At 39.1% G+C, this 13,489-nt stretch overlaps 1 protein-coding gene across 1 annotated transcript in view; it reads left to right on the top strand.

Moving 5' to 3' along the window:
• MYRFL (myelin regulatory factor-like) overlaps positions 1-13,489 on the top strand; it is a gene marked incomplete at its 5' end in the record, with an annotated part of 28,111 nt that overhangs the window by 10,101 nt on the left and 4,521 nt on the right. Inside the window, 7 exons of the mRNA XM_009877518.1 lie at positions 2,798-2,961; positions 3,556-3,616; positions 4,751-4,836; positions 5,777-5,823; positions 5,942-6,106; positions 12,738-12,825; positions 13,043-13,117. Of these exons, the coding sequence (XP_009875820.1) occupies positions 2,798-2,961; positions 3,556-3,616; positions 4,751-4,836; positions 5,777-5,823; positions 5,942-6,106; positions 12,738-12,825; positions 13,043-13,117 (686 nt within the window). The remainder of the gene's footprint in view (positions 1-2,797; positions 2,962-3,555; positions 3,617-4,750; positions 4,837-5,776; positions 5,824-5,941; positions 6,107-12,737; positions 12,826-13,042; positions 13,118-13,489) is intronic.

Genomic DNA, 13,489 nt, shown 5'->3' with positions numbered 1-13,489 from the left:
TCTTTCCCTCCTTTTCCTGTAGAAACAGGACTGGAAGGGACTGTCAGTCACAGTGTCCAGTCACACATGACCGCAGACAGCGCTTGTCCAGGCAATCGCTCACAGCGGCCCCTTTGTTGTGTGCTGGTTCACTGCAGGTCAAGGACCACTTCCCAGCTTTTCCCCACTTACTTCTGATAATGGGAAGAGGGAGGTTTTACAAATTGGTGACCTTGTCTTGTCTGCATGATGTCATGAGCGCGATCCTGCATTCGTTATAATCACGCGTTCTTTCATTATTCTATAGAAAGCGCAAGTCTACACCACCAAATTTGGAGAAAATATCTCTAAAAATATATTGCATTTCACTTGTCTTCGTTTGATAGGCTATAAAAAAGATAAATTTAGAGATTAAGTCTGCTAGGCCACATTCCATATAAAGGAAGCCTCAATTAGACACCTTGAATAAAACTGTGGAAAGAGCACTTTCTCTGTTGAAAAGGAGACTTTTAGAACATTTGCTGTATTTGGTCAGGGTTACAGCCTGCGGCTGATTTCTACGTGCTCGTAGGAGAACAGTGATGTTAGTGCCACAAGGTTCATTTTGCCCTTCATTTTTGCCCTTCCTGGTAATGTTGTGTGACAGCTGCAGCACCATTTGCATTTTTGAGCCCTGCAAAACTTCTTTAGGGTAGTCAGTTGTTTGTTTGCTTTTTTTCCCTGACAAAATTGAGCTTTTGACTTGTATCTCTCTCTGCTGTATTATCACACAAAATACCACCTCTAACAGTGCCTCACAGCACTGCTCTTTGGGCCCATTGTGGTCCCTTTCTCTTATGTAGCTTGAGTCTCCAGATAACACTTGCCAGGATGTTTTCCAGGGATGTGACTTAGCAAATAGAGAAAGCCTGCTGTACCTTGCAGGGTGTGATTCTGCAGTGGACATGGCCCAATCAGGAATGAGTTGTTCCAGCAATGGCTTACATTTTGCTTAGCATTTTTTGACTACTTGGCTAAGTCTGGGATCATTTCACAAACACTTTGTCCTTGTTTTTTGATATGGTTAGGTAAATCTGCACTTTCTCCTTCCTAACACCTGTGGCAGAGCATGTGAATGTCGACTCTGTGACCTTTGGGGTGACAGGGACAGAGAAGATCTGTGACTAGCAGTTTAAGAAGTATATTGAATTCAGAGATTTGGAACATCTGTTGTCCAGGTGCAACATGTGCTTTAAGTGTCTGAAGCTCCCAATTCCAGAATGACTCGGCAGCTTTTGTGGTGAAAGGACAGTGCTTCGGATCTTTGCTTGCAGTTAGGCAGGTTTTGAGGTCTTGAACTTTGTTATCTCAAAATCCAAGTTTAGTTCCAGATAAGCAAGACATTGGCTGGTTTGGTTATGTGTCCCTGTCAGTCACCTGTTTGGAGCTGTTGAACTCAGTAGAACTAATTGATTGCATTACACATTTGAACCAGGCTCTGCTACTTTCTATAAAAAATGTCTCAACTGCCTGGAAATTTGCTATTTTGGGACAAGAATCTTTCTTCTCAATAACGCTGCGCCCAGTGCTTTGTCATCAGTGAGGCAGTGAAACTCCAATCAGTCTTTTTTTAATAAAAGAAAGTGTTCCTTCATTTTGCCAGATGAGCCATTTTCTCAGCTAGTTGAAGTCACCTGAAGGAGATTCAAGTCCTAGATGCAGGAGATTATGTTAAAGTCACTTTTTAGTTAAACAGGCTGTTGGTCTTCTGGCAGTAGAGGAGTTTGCAACTTGCAACCTATACCCGTGCTCTGGTTCTCTTTAGACAAAATACTGTCTGCTTTTGTGGAATGCAGTCACCTTTGAAAGAAAGGTGTGTGTAGCATTTACGTGAAAGGCAAAACTCTGCTTTTGCCTTATTTCTGCATGACTTGAGTGCAACTCTTAGCAACATTAACTGCACTAACAGCTTCATCCAAGGTTTAATAGCATCGGTCTGGTTGGATGTTAGTATGAGAAAGCCATTCTTTCAAACACAGCAAAGAAAGTATGCTGGTACCATGCTCCTGCAGTGGATCAGTAACCAGTTTTGGCTCAGAAATGGATAAAATACTTATTCTCTGGATGATTATCTAAGGGCTTCTCCAGCAGCAGATTGATACCTTGATGATAAGCAGGGGACAGAAGATTAGGAGGCTTCTCCTGGGTAAAATATTCATAAGGAGTAAATAGAAGGTATCTGAACTGTATTAATCGTGCTGCTGATTATGGTATTGGAACTTTTAGGACTCTTATAAGAGGCTGGAGGGGTTGAAGGGGAGAACAATACAGTATGCTGTCACAGCCTGACCTCTGGTTTGGATCTTTCTCTGTCTCACTGATTCCTGTGTGATTCCCTTCATGAGTATGACGTGGCTTGTCTGAGTGAAGTTAGTTAATCCTATGGGTAGATGGCTGGATGTATATTTTGCTAAGGGATTCTGAAATCTATGTTCACCTGCAGCACTACAAATCAAGTACTAGATGCCATTGTGGCAGTGTTAATGTTTAAAATTCAACACAGTGTGAAGATAAAATATAATTTAATTTCTTGGTCTCCAAAGCCCTTTAGCTTCTTCAGTTTTTCTGCAAATCCTCATTTTCAATTTACGGTAAATTGAACATAAGCAATTTTTTCAATCTAGCAAAAGGGGTTTATATTCTTAAGTGTATCCCATTTACAGTCAGATAACTCATGTTTGCATTTTAGATATTCAATGTATCCTTACATAGGTGAATTTTGTACTCATCTGATTGATGAATGTACTGTGTCTACTTTTGTCATTATTTTGCTTCTCAGGATCAGATCTTCATGGAGAATGTTGGCGCTGTAAAACAGCTTTGTAAAGTAACCAACAATCTTGAAGTCAGAATAGAAGAACTGGAACAGTGGAATAAGAAATTGGCTAGGCTGAAACGCATGAACAGTTTAAAGTCAACATTCAGTGAAGAGAGCAAATTCAGGTACCTCTGTCTGAGATGTTCTCTGGTAGTTGTCAAAGAAATTGGTAAAGTGGTCTGTGGTAGAAGTGAAAACTGATTTTGCTGGACAGTGGAGTTCAGCTCATCTTCAGCATTTAAGCTGTGCAAAAAGCTGCAAATTTCTCATGTTTTTTTAACTCACAACATTAATATTTGAAATGGCTGTTAAATTGCAGCATTTTTTGTAATTGCTTCAGTTGCATAAAGAAAGTGTGGATTGCACCCAGTTACAGCCCTGGAGCTTGGAAATTGCTGCTAAGAGCAATCTGCAGAGCTTCTTCTGCAAGAAAGAATCTTCATTAGTGCTTCAGTGGAAGTGATAAGCATTTCCTATTCCTAAACCATTTCCCTGAGCTTTCTTTGAAATCAAATGTAGCATTTAATAGGATTCACCTGAATGAATTAACTCGAGGCCTTTGTTCTTGAAAATGTATCTGATGACACTTCCGCCTTTCTCTTTTTAAACATTAAAACTGCAAAAGAAGTGACATTAACACCCTACTGAAAATATCTCTTCTCCCATTTATTAGTTGCTGAAGCATTTGAATGTTAAAGACATACTGTCTCTTATAGCAGGTATAGTGGAGCTACTAGTCTTCTGCCATCAAAAAAATCAGTCCCTCTAAAATCCGGCAAGGTAAGTGAAATTAAATATATGAAATACGCCTATGAGGAAGTTTTTGTAAGTGCTGAAATATTGGTGAAATCTTTTATGTTTCTAAATGCAGAACCAAGTTCCTTAGCCAGAATTGTTTAGTGTTGTGCTAGAAGCTTTAAAACCAAACTGTACTAAGATAGAAAATACATAGGAGACACTTCTTGCTGTGTAGTGATGTGAGGGAGGCCAACAGGCCAGAGCTGTTGAACCTGTAGATGTGCTCACCTGGTGCAGTGCAGCTTACACAGAAATGCTTATTTCGGCTTGGAAGTCTGCACAGTGATAATTCTTCTTCACCTTTCTTCCTTGGATGAGTCTTTTGCTGTGGTTTGCAGTTAGCATCTCCTGTTTTGTACTGGGTAGTGCCATCTTTCAGGTGGTTAAATCCTGGATAGGATGATGTTACTACTGCTGAAAGACTTCCTCTTTCCATATCCTGATACAGAAAGAGGAAAACCCCTTTTCACAGGGATTGAATGAATCAGTGAATATCAGTTGACCTTTTCTGAGACAGTCTTCCTAGGCTGCTAAGTCCTGTTCTTTAAGATGAACCAATGCTCATTTGCCTACCTTGCTTTTGCCAGTGCCAAAGAGCAAGAGAAAATGATAGAAAATAATAGATCAGATGTTCTTTATTCCATAAAAAAATCAAATGCTTCATCGTATAAAATACTCCTACTTGTTTGGAAAGAGTCTTTCTTCTGTATTTACACCAGCCCTGATTTAACATGGTCTGAGCATGTACTGAAAGCTGCTCAACTTTTAGTTCTTGTGTCTGCTTACTGAGTTCTAATTTGATTTTGAAATACTTCAGAAGTATTGAAAAATGGCAGGAAGAAAAGCGAAAGAGCTGTTATTTTTACTCATCTTTCTGTGTAATGTTTGTGTCCCAAGAGTATCAACGGTGTGCAACACATTCACAGTGTTAGGTAGCATTTCACTACTTAAGTTTTTCTCTTTAAACATTGACTCCTAGGTAGGGATGACTTGTATGGTTCCTCGGAAAGAAACAAGGTTAACTTAAAGTCAGACTAGTGTAGTATTACTTAAATTACTAGTAGTAGCATAGTTATGTGCCAGGTAAATTAAGCAAACATTTTTTTTTTCCCCTAGGTTTGTTTGTCAAAGACGAAAGTGTCTTGCTCTACGAAGATTTTCCGGTTGATTATAATAGTTTTGATTGCTATTATGGCACTATGGTAACGATTAATTATCAACAGATTGGCTTGTTTCTCCCTTCCCTTTTTACTTAATCAGAAAAAAGATTGCAATTTTCTCTTCTTCTCACCCTGCCTAGTCAAAGAACACAATGCATTAAAGCTAACAATGAATATGCCTGGTGGTATTGAAAACTGAAATAATTTTAGAAAATTGAGATGCCCATGTGGTGCACACACAACTAATTTCTGTCAATGTCACCATGTATGGTGCACCTGGAATGTGTCTTGGTGGTTTGTGCTGCAGGTACAAAGCTGGACTTGTAAGATCCTGCATGTTTTTTGCAGTCATCCTGCACCAAAGTACAATTTTGGATGTACAGAGTGATTCTGTTGTGTGAAACAAAGCTGAACTTGTTCCCACTGGAGTGGGGACTCCTATGATTCTGCAAGTTTAACTTGAGGCATCGGACTTGTGGAAAGGAAAGTATGATTTGGACTTTTGAGATTGCCCAGTGCTTCAAGCTGGGGTTGTGATTCTATTTGCAATGAAAATTTTGTGTTGAATACAAGTATATGTATATATATATACACAAGTATACCAGTACAATGCTGTGTACAAGTATGTGACCCAAACCCCATTAAATTCAGACAAAATTTTTCCCACTGAAACAGAAGGGATCAGATAGTTAACTCTCACTTTACTACATTTGGACAAGGTGCTATCAAGGTGTTATTCATTTTATGTTACATAAAAGATGGATGTAAACCTACAGACTAATTCTCTCTCTACAGTGCTCTGACAATATCGACCCTGTATTTACTTAGCATTCATGACAAACGTTTTGAGAAACAACCGATTTACAGGCAAGTAGTTAAATTAGTGTTACTGAATTAATATTAGCAACAGGCTGTGGACTAATCTGTTTTGGTCCACAACTCTGATGTCCATTTCTTAATGAATTTTCTTTTTCTTCATCAGCAATACCTCAAGTGCTGTTCTAGTCTCTCCCTCTACCACTACAGCAGGTACTGTGTATTTCTGCTGCTTTGCATACAAGTAACAAACTTTCAATTTCTGTGCTTTTATAAAATGCCAACAGACACGCAGCACTACTGACAACTATGTCTTTTTTTTTTCCTCTAGCATTGCAGATGGAAAGCACAATTTCTCAGAGCACGCAACTGATCAGCAGGATTCCTGAAGTGAATTTCTGTGACGTTTTGCCTTGTGACAAGGTCTATTGTTGTCCAATTCATCAATCAAATGTCAGATCTTTAAGTTATGAGAAAATCGATTCAAAGGAGAAAGGTAAGCTAAAACATTAATTTCTATTATTTACCATTTGAGTAAAGACTATATGAAGAGTGTAGGGGATGGGGTAAGAATCTGTAAAAGCAGTTCGCTTCCTACAAAAGATCCTAGCCCACAGGAGTAAAGAAAAAATTTGATATAGCTAATTACCCCTGCAGTCAATATATTTTTGAAAATCTGGCTGGTTACCTTTAAGAATTTTGGGTCCTAAGATGTTTTGTCAGGTGTCACTGTTCTTGGCCATTCATGGTAAATGATTTCATGTGAATCAGAAAGTTGCTAATCCTTTTAATTAACCTTTGGCTACAGTTGGACAGGAGTTGATTGGGGGTAGTGGAAGGTGAATTAACAGATGTAAAAAATCCCCAAACATTAAACGGTGTCACAGTGTGGTGATACCACATCATTCCTGTGGGCAGAGACAGAAATTCAACTGCCAGAAAATATGAAACCTAGAATTAAAACTCTGCTCATTCAGGCAGGGTTTTTGAGTAGAGAAATTGTTATTTGAAGACAGAGCTTTATGAAACAAATTTCTTTTACTGGAATGAATTCTCTTTCGGATATTGTCTGCCAGATGTGACGTGTGTAATATATGAATAGGTGTATTGTTTACAACTTTTATAAGAAAGAGTTTATACATAAAGATTTGCACAAGTTGTTTAACGCTGTCAATGTCTGGAAGCGAGGGTTAGTGTTACTAAACCCAGAATTCATACCCTTCCTGTCTTGGCCTTGGGAACAATTCTTGCACCAACCACAGCTGGCAAGGTGAGGTGAAATTGGGGATGGGTGCCGTTCAGCCTCCGAAGTGCAAGTGTCTGCCAGAGCAGGCGTTGCCAGTTGCTGTTTCAGTGGGATTCACCCACTGCCCGTTCTTTACGCCACAAAGCGCCATTCGCAGACAAGCTGCATGTCAGGGGTCCTTGTGGTTCTTGGAATTAGTGTGGCAGTGAGCCCCGTGGCAGTTACAGCTCAGTACAGTGCCTTTGAGACACCATACCTAAGTGATCTGTATCGCTCTGAAGCCTGAAAGAGCATTGATTAATTAAAAAGACATTAATCTCCATTTACAAATGAGGGAGCTATAGACAGATGAAAATGAAATATGAAAACCTTCTATCCCCAGCTGGCTGCTTTTCATATTAGGTGAAGAGAGAAGATAAGAGTAAACACAAAGCATTACCTTCTCGAGGTCTCATGCTCCAAATAGCATTAAGTGTGGATCCAAGAGTGAAAAATCAGCACAGTACACAAGCTACTGAAAGATTTCAGATCTGCACAAGTTTAATGAAGCTGAAGGTATCCCCAGATGGAAGGTAACAATGTCAATATGAAATCCAAACAGAAGGGAAACCAACAAGCTGCTTAATGTAGCTGTAGCCAAGATAAATGAAAAGGAAAATGTTTTCAGAACAAAAAGCTAAGAGTTAAATATGAGGAATAATCAAGATAAACAGTGGATATATTAGAATCAGCCGATTAGTCCAATTCATGGCAAGATAAAACTATTTAAAATTACAGTTGAATTAAATGCTAATTCAGGACTTAATATTTAACAGACTCTTTGCTATTCCACCATGCAATACCTAAATTCTGTGTGCTCAGACTTCTACTGAGTGCATCCATTGTAGTGCCTAATCCCTTGCATCTCAGATTTGTCAAGGAGAAGGCTGTTAGGAATGTTCAATTAGAAACAGAAGCATTCATAAGCAAGGCAAAATTTGTTAAAACAAAAATTCAGCACATCTTTATGTAGCCTAGCTTAACGTGACCTTTTTTCCCCTCATACCTTATTCGTCTTAAGAACTGGTTTCTCTGAAGGATTTAGACTTTCAGACTCCTGTTGATTTCAGCAGAATTGAGGAGTGCGAGTACTCTTCAGCACCTGGGCCTGTTCTGCCCTCTGCTTCCATTGCCATTTAGTGCTCATTGCTTGCCCCTTCAGGTTAAGTGTCACCCATAATCAGGGCCTGTCCTCACTTCCTCTTAGAGTGTTGTTTCTCTCTGGTGTCTCTCTCCTCACAATAAAAGCTTGATGAGGGCTCCTGCTGATTTTAGTCAACTTCACGCATTTGCACTTACTGCACTTACTGCCTTCAGTACTTAATGGTTCATAACAAGGTACAACCACCGAAAGAAATCATCAGCATTTTTTTTCCACGCTGCTTATAGAATATTACAATTTTACAATTCATGTGAATTAAAACCAGAAAGTGTTTGAGGGAAAAAAAAATTTTTAAAAAAGGGTACTACGTTTATTGGCAGAGTTTATATGAATCTTGTCTGAATATGACGGTTGTCCTCATTTCATTCCAGTCCCACTTGTACTTTTGTATTTGTTATTGAACTGGATCGTCATGCCCCACGTGGGCCTGTCAGAAAGCCCTCAGAGTTACTGCATGTGACAGAGTTGGAATATATCATAATTTATTGAAGGCTGTTACATTGGGTTTTGGTGGTTCCTGGTGTTCTCAATTGGCAATTTGAGCTCCAGATAAAAATAACATCAGGGGCCAATTTTCTACATTTCATTTGGATTGCATCAGCCTAAAGGACAATGAAACAGCGAAAAACCAAGTGAAATGTGTGAAAAAACAAGTGATAATAAATGTCTGGTTACTGACTCAATTTAAATAGTTAAAATCTTAGTGAAGTAAATCTGTCTTCATCCTAGTTTTAATACAAATTATATTTGTGTATATACACCCACTTAATGCTTTCTTCCGTTGTCTGCAAAAGAATCACAGTATTAAATGTTTAGTAGTTTAGAGTATTTAATAAATATTCCTGCCAATGCTTGCACAGCTGAATTGTTTCATCTACAGGGAGAACGTCTTTCTTTCAGTTAGCAACCTTTTACCTTTACCGGGGGATATGGGTTTTACTATAGAACAGTTCTCTGTTAATGAAAATGCAAAATGGCAGGAAACATTTAATGCATTGCTAACGTAGCTAGACCATCAGGAGAAAACAGAAAAAAAGTGGAAGGAAGACGTGACAACTAGTTTGTAATTTAAAGGAAGAATGAAGGAATGAATATGGGTTTTTTTAGATCTACCTCAAGACCTACTGGATGTGTATAACTGACCGTATGTGTTCAGTAGCCATTTTTCCAGGTGTGGGTAGCAGTACAGAGAAATGGGACAGCAGAATACTATTAAACACAACAGTTATCACCTAAGTTGGCAGAACTGGTAGATCAAGCAAAGCAAACAGAAAAAGAATTCAAAGAATAATTGGAAGCAGTATCGCAGATTGATAACAAACAAAAATTACGGAAATCTCAAAGATTATTTTGTATTACATTGTTTCTAGGCTCTGAGATTCTAGTTGTTAATGTTATTCCATGCACTCGGTCACCTACTAGCATGAGAAAAGTCTTAATTTTCTTATTTCCCAATACTGAAACGAACCCCAAAATCTGGAATGAGTAAGAAAACAGTAAGGTCAATGCAGCCGTCTTGTTTCAATCTCAGTAAAATAATACTTTTTGATCCTTCCGTTTGTAAAAGAATTTTTTCTATAATGAAACAGTGACTTCCTACTAATGCCATTTCCTCACTAATAAGAAAGATGTGGTTTTATGAGCAGATTTGTACTGAATCAGCTGACTGGATGCTGGCTTTCGTTTTGGCTCTCTGTGATAACAATTGGTGATATTCTATGTGTGGATGAAATCTTCTCTATTAGGCTATTTTTGAAAATGTTTTAGATCTCCTGTAGAATTTCAAAAGCTTGTTTCTTACTATCTACAAACTTCTTTTGAACGTATGTATGTTCTGAATAGAGGTGTTTTGTATTTTAAAGGTTTCTCTTGTAGTTATGCCTGTCTTTATCCAAGAGATAATTAACAAAGCATCTTCTGGTGTTGTGTCCATATTTTGCTGTTACAAGTGTGCAAAGCTAACCTGAGGACGTTCCTTTCACAGGAAACAAAAGTGACACGTTATCTGAACAAGATCCAGTCAAAAAACTTATTGGAAGACCTGATCTTGGAAATGACTGTAAGTCCTGTATGTTTTTAAAAAACTAGTGAAGCGTATGCTTGTATAACTTTGGTATAACTTTGTGTAACCTTGGCATAACTACCTTTAGGGTTGGAATTCTGCTGCTGGAAGTTTCATTTATAACTGGTCATTATAGAGAATTAGCACTTAGGAATCTATTAAATACCTGTGATTCACTATAATTTTCTTGTCATTACCATTTATTCTTACATCTTCATTAGATTTTTATAGACATTCTGGCTGCCCTCACTAGAGACTTCTTAGACTTGGCTTCCAGTGCAATAAAATGACAAGTGACATTTTCCTTGACAGGGGCTAAAATCTTGTAAGGGGCACAGCACTGCTAACCCTTGTACAGCAAAATGCTACAGGATATGAATGTGGTACTTGTGTGAAGGAAATGCATGATACAGGGTAAAGGAAGCTTTTGGGATTTGGCTCAACTCACCTAATGGATTCAGAAATGCCAGCTGCTGAAAGGGGCCATCTCTACCTTAGGATCCTGACACCACCTGCATCAGTGGAGGTGAAATGAAGTTCTTCAGTACAAGACTTTTGGCTTGATTTCAGACTCCCCTTTTAGTGACTGCGCATTGCTATATCAGAGCCAGTCTGGGCTGACAATACTGATTCTTTGCCATGAAGATGAGTACCTGCTGATTACATATGTTATAGCAGCATGCTTAGGCATTATTCAGTATGAGCAGGATTATGCCTCGTCTTTTCTGCTAATGTGGATGCTCTGTTTTAAGCTTTGGGTTTTTAAAAATAAGTAGTTGATTAAAGATTAGGTGATATTTGGGTGGTAAAATAGCTGTTCACCGGCGTGCACTTAAAGGAGATTTCTACCTGGGACCATGTGAGGAATAAAACACAAGTTCTGCTTGTTGCCAGGGTATGCCCCAGTGGGATGATCTGGGAAAATTTTTTACCCTTCTTAATTTTTTTATGTGGCTACACATGCCTTAGTGGCATTACTGTGATACATGTTTTAATGAGGTGCTGTGACATAGGGAAATGTTCTTCTGAAATGAACATGCTAAATTTCCCTCTTCTCAATTAAGCATACATGTGCATATTTGCATGCTGAAAATTAAGTATATATTACCACATGGATGTTTTAAAATGAGATCACAGGTCACCCTAGGAACATTAAATTTTTCTGCGAAGCAAGGAACTATTGCTGCAGAAGAGAGGAAGAGAAACACAAACCCAGTGTTCACTGCACAATGTGAAGAGCAAGGTTGAGCCTGCTGAGCCAGGTCCTCCTTGTGCTTTTTGCACCACTTTGCGAGACTTAAAATATCAGAAGCTTGGTGCTGTAGGCAACAGCTGGAGTCTGGCTATCTGCTGATGCCTCACACACTCCCTCCATGCCAGGGTCACTCGTGAGGTTTAAACCTGTTTAGCCCCTTCTGTTTGAGGATCCTTCATGGTTCAGACTGAGGTGGGCTGGTTTAGGGGTCTGAGATGCTGCAGATCCTTACCATGGACCTGCACTAATCAGGTGCAGAAGACATATCCAGAAGAAAAATGCTTTTTAGGCTGCAACTCAGTGCAGTGATTCCTAGGCCAGCTATGAGGGAGCTGGGGGTGTTTAGCCTGGAGAAGAGGAGACTCAGGGGGACCTCATCACTCTCTACAACTGCCTGAAGGGAGGGTGCACTCAGCTGGGGGTCGGGCTCTTCTCCCGGGCAACCAGTGACAGGACGAGAGGGCACAGCCTGAAACTGCGTCAAGGCAGGTTTAGGTTGGATCTCAGGAAGCCCTTCCTCACGGAGAGGGTGCTCAGGCACTGGGATGTACTGCCCAGGGAAGTGGTGGAGTCACCGTCCCTGGAGGAGTTTAAGGAGAGGCTGGATGTGGCACTTAGTGCCGTGGTCCAGCCGATGTGGTGATGTGCCCAAGCCAATGTGGTGATGTTGGGACATAGGCTGGACTTGATGATCTCAGAGGTCTTTTCCAGCCTCAACAATTCTGTGATCCTGTGATATGAGAGCAGAAGCTGTGATGCTGTGTTAGCACACTCCTAACTCTCTGCAGGGTTAATCTACCTTGAGGAAAAGCCACCCCATCATGGCTATACTTTTCATCCTATATGTAGAACATTATGAAACTCTTAAGTTCTTGCAAGTTCAAGGCAACATTTTATGAAGAAATTATCATATTCATTAGAGTTAGGTGGTTTTCCTGCACACAGGATTAGAAACAAGTTTTGTTGCGCCTCAGATTATTTCTCTCAGCAAAGATAATGTTTGTCAAATTACTGAACTTGCATGAGCACAGCTTCTAGTACATTAAAATGAACATTGACACACTTGTATTCAGCTTGGACTGTCATCAAAATAGCTTCAATGTTGCTCAAAAGAAATATTTGTCAAATATCCTCAAAAGGATATTTGTCCCTGTAAATCGAACGAGGATCTTATCTCCCTTGAAACAGCAGAATGAAGGTGATCAACCAGAGGTTTTTTACTGAGTGCTAATTTAGATATAAAGCAACTCCTGTAGTGGCAAGCAAGGGAGTAGATGCCACTGTATTAACTATAATTTTATTATGCTCTTATCTGAGATTTCTGAAATAATCAAGAATAAAACATTATTCTTAATGTTTTTAGGGATTGATACAACAATCAGTTCCATACAGATTTTGGAAACTCAGCAAAGCATTGACAATCGCTACTGTAGTGAAAATCTACAGTGCTGGTAGGTAAATTGTTTTATTATGCTTTATTATGATGGAAAAAAATACTACTGGTGTGGCATGGCTACTTGGCCAGCTCCTTCTCACAATTGCTTGTAGCATGTAGGAGTTTTTTCTAGCTTTTTGTATTTTTTTCTTTTTAAAAAATGCAACTTCAGTGTTTTTGTAAATGTGCTGTCTGTCTCAAAATCCTATGTGTATTAATGCCCCATTTTTCAGGTCTGGAAATTATAGCTATTTTATTCCTGTTAACAAACACACACCCATGGATGTAGAAATCTCATTGGAAATAAAGTAAGTACAATTAAAGATAATACATAATAAGACAGTGGTTCATATTTTTTTTGGATAATAGTTCTTACCTGTTTTCTATTGTGATTCTAATTTGTCCCTAATCAGAGGAGTTGGACAAATCTACAGATAACTGAGTTCTTCGTGTAGAACTCTGAGTGGACCCTTTGCTGTAGCGTAGGCCCAATACTGCTCTGAGCCCAATGACAATTTCACCCCTCAATGCAGATATTAAAATCCAGTAGTTTTAAGGTTCAGTCTGATTAGCAATTGAGCAATTTGTACTAGGGAACTGTGTTTTGGGTTTTTTTGTGGGGTTTGTATTTTTTTGGTGTAGAGAAATATTACTGTGAACATACATAAATAACTCCAGGT

This window comes from Apaloderma vittatum, unplaced genomic scaffold (genome assembly GCF_000703405.1).
Source record: "Apaloderma vittatum isolate BGI_N311 unplaced genomic scaffold, ASM70340v1 scaffold1951, whole genome shotgun sequence".
Classification (NCBI taxonomy): Eukaryota; Metazoa; Chordata; class Aves; order Trogoniformes; family Trogonidae; genus Apaloderma; species Apaloderma vittatum.
This window is presented reverse-complemented; position numbering and strand designations above follow the sequence as displayed.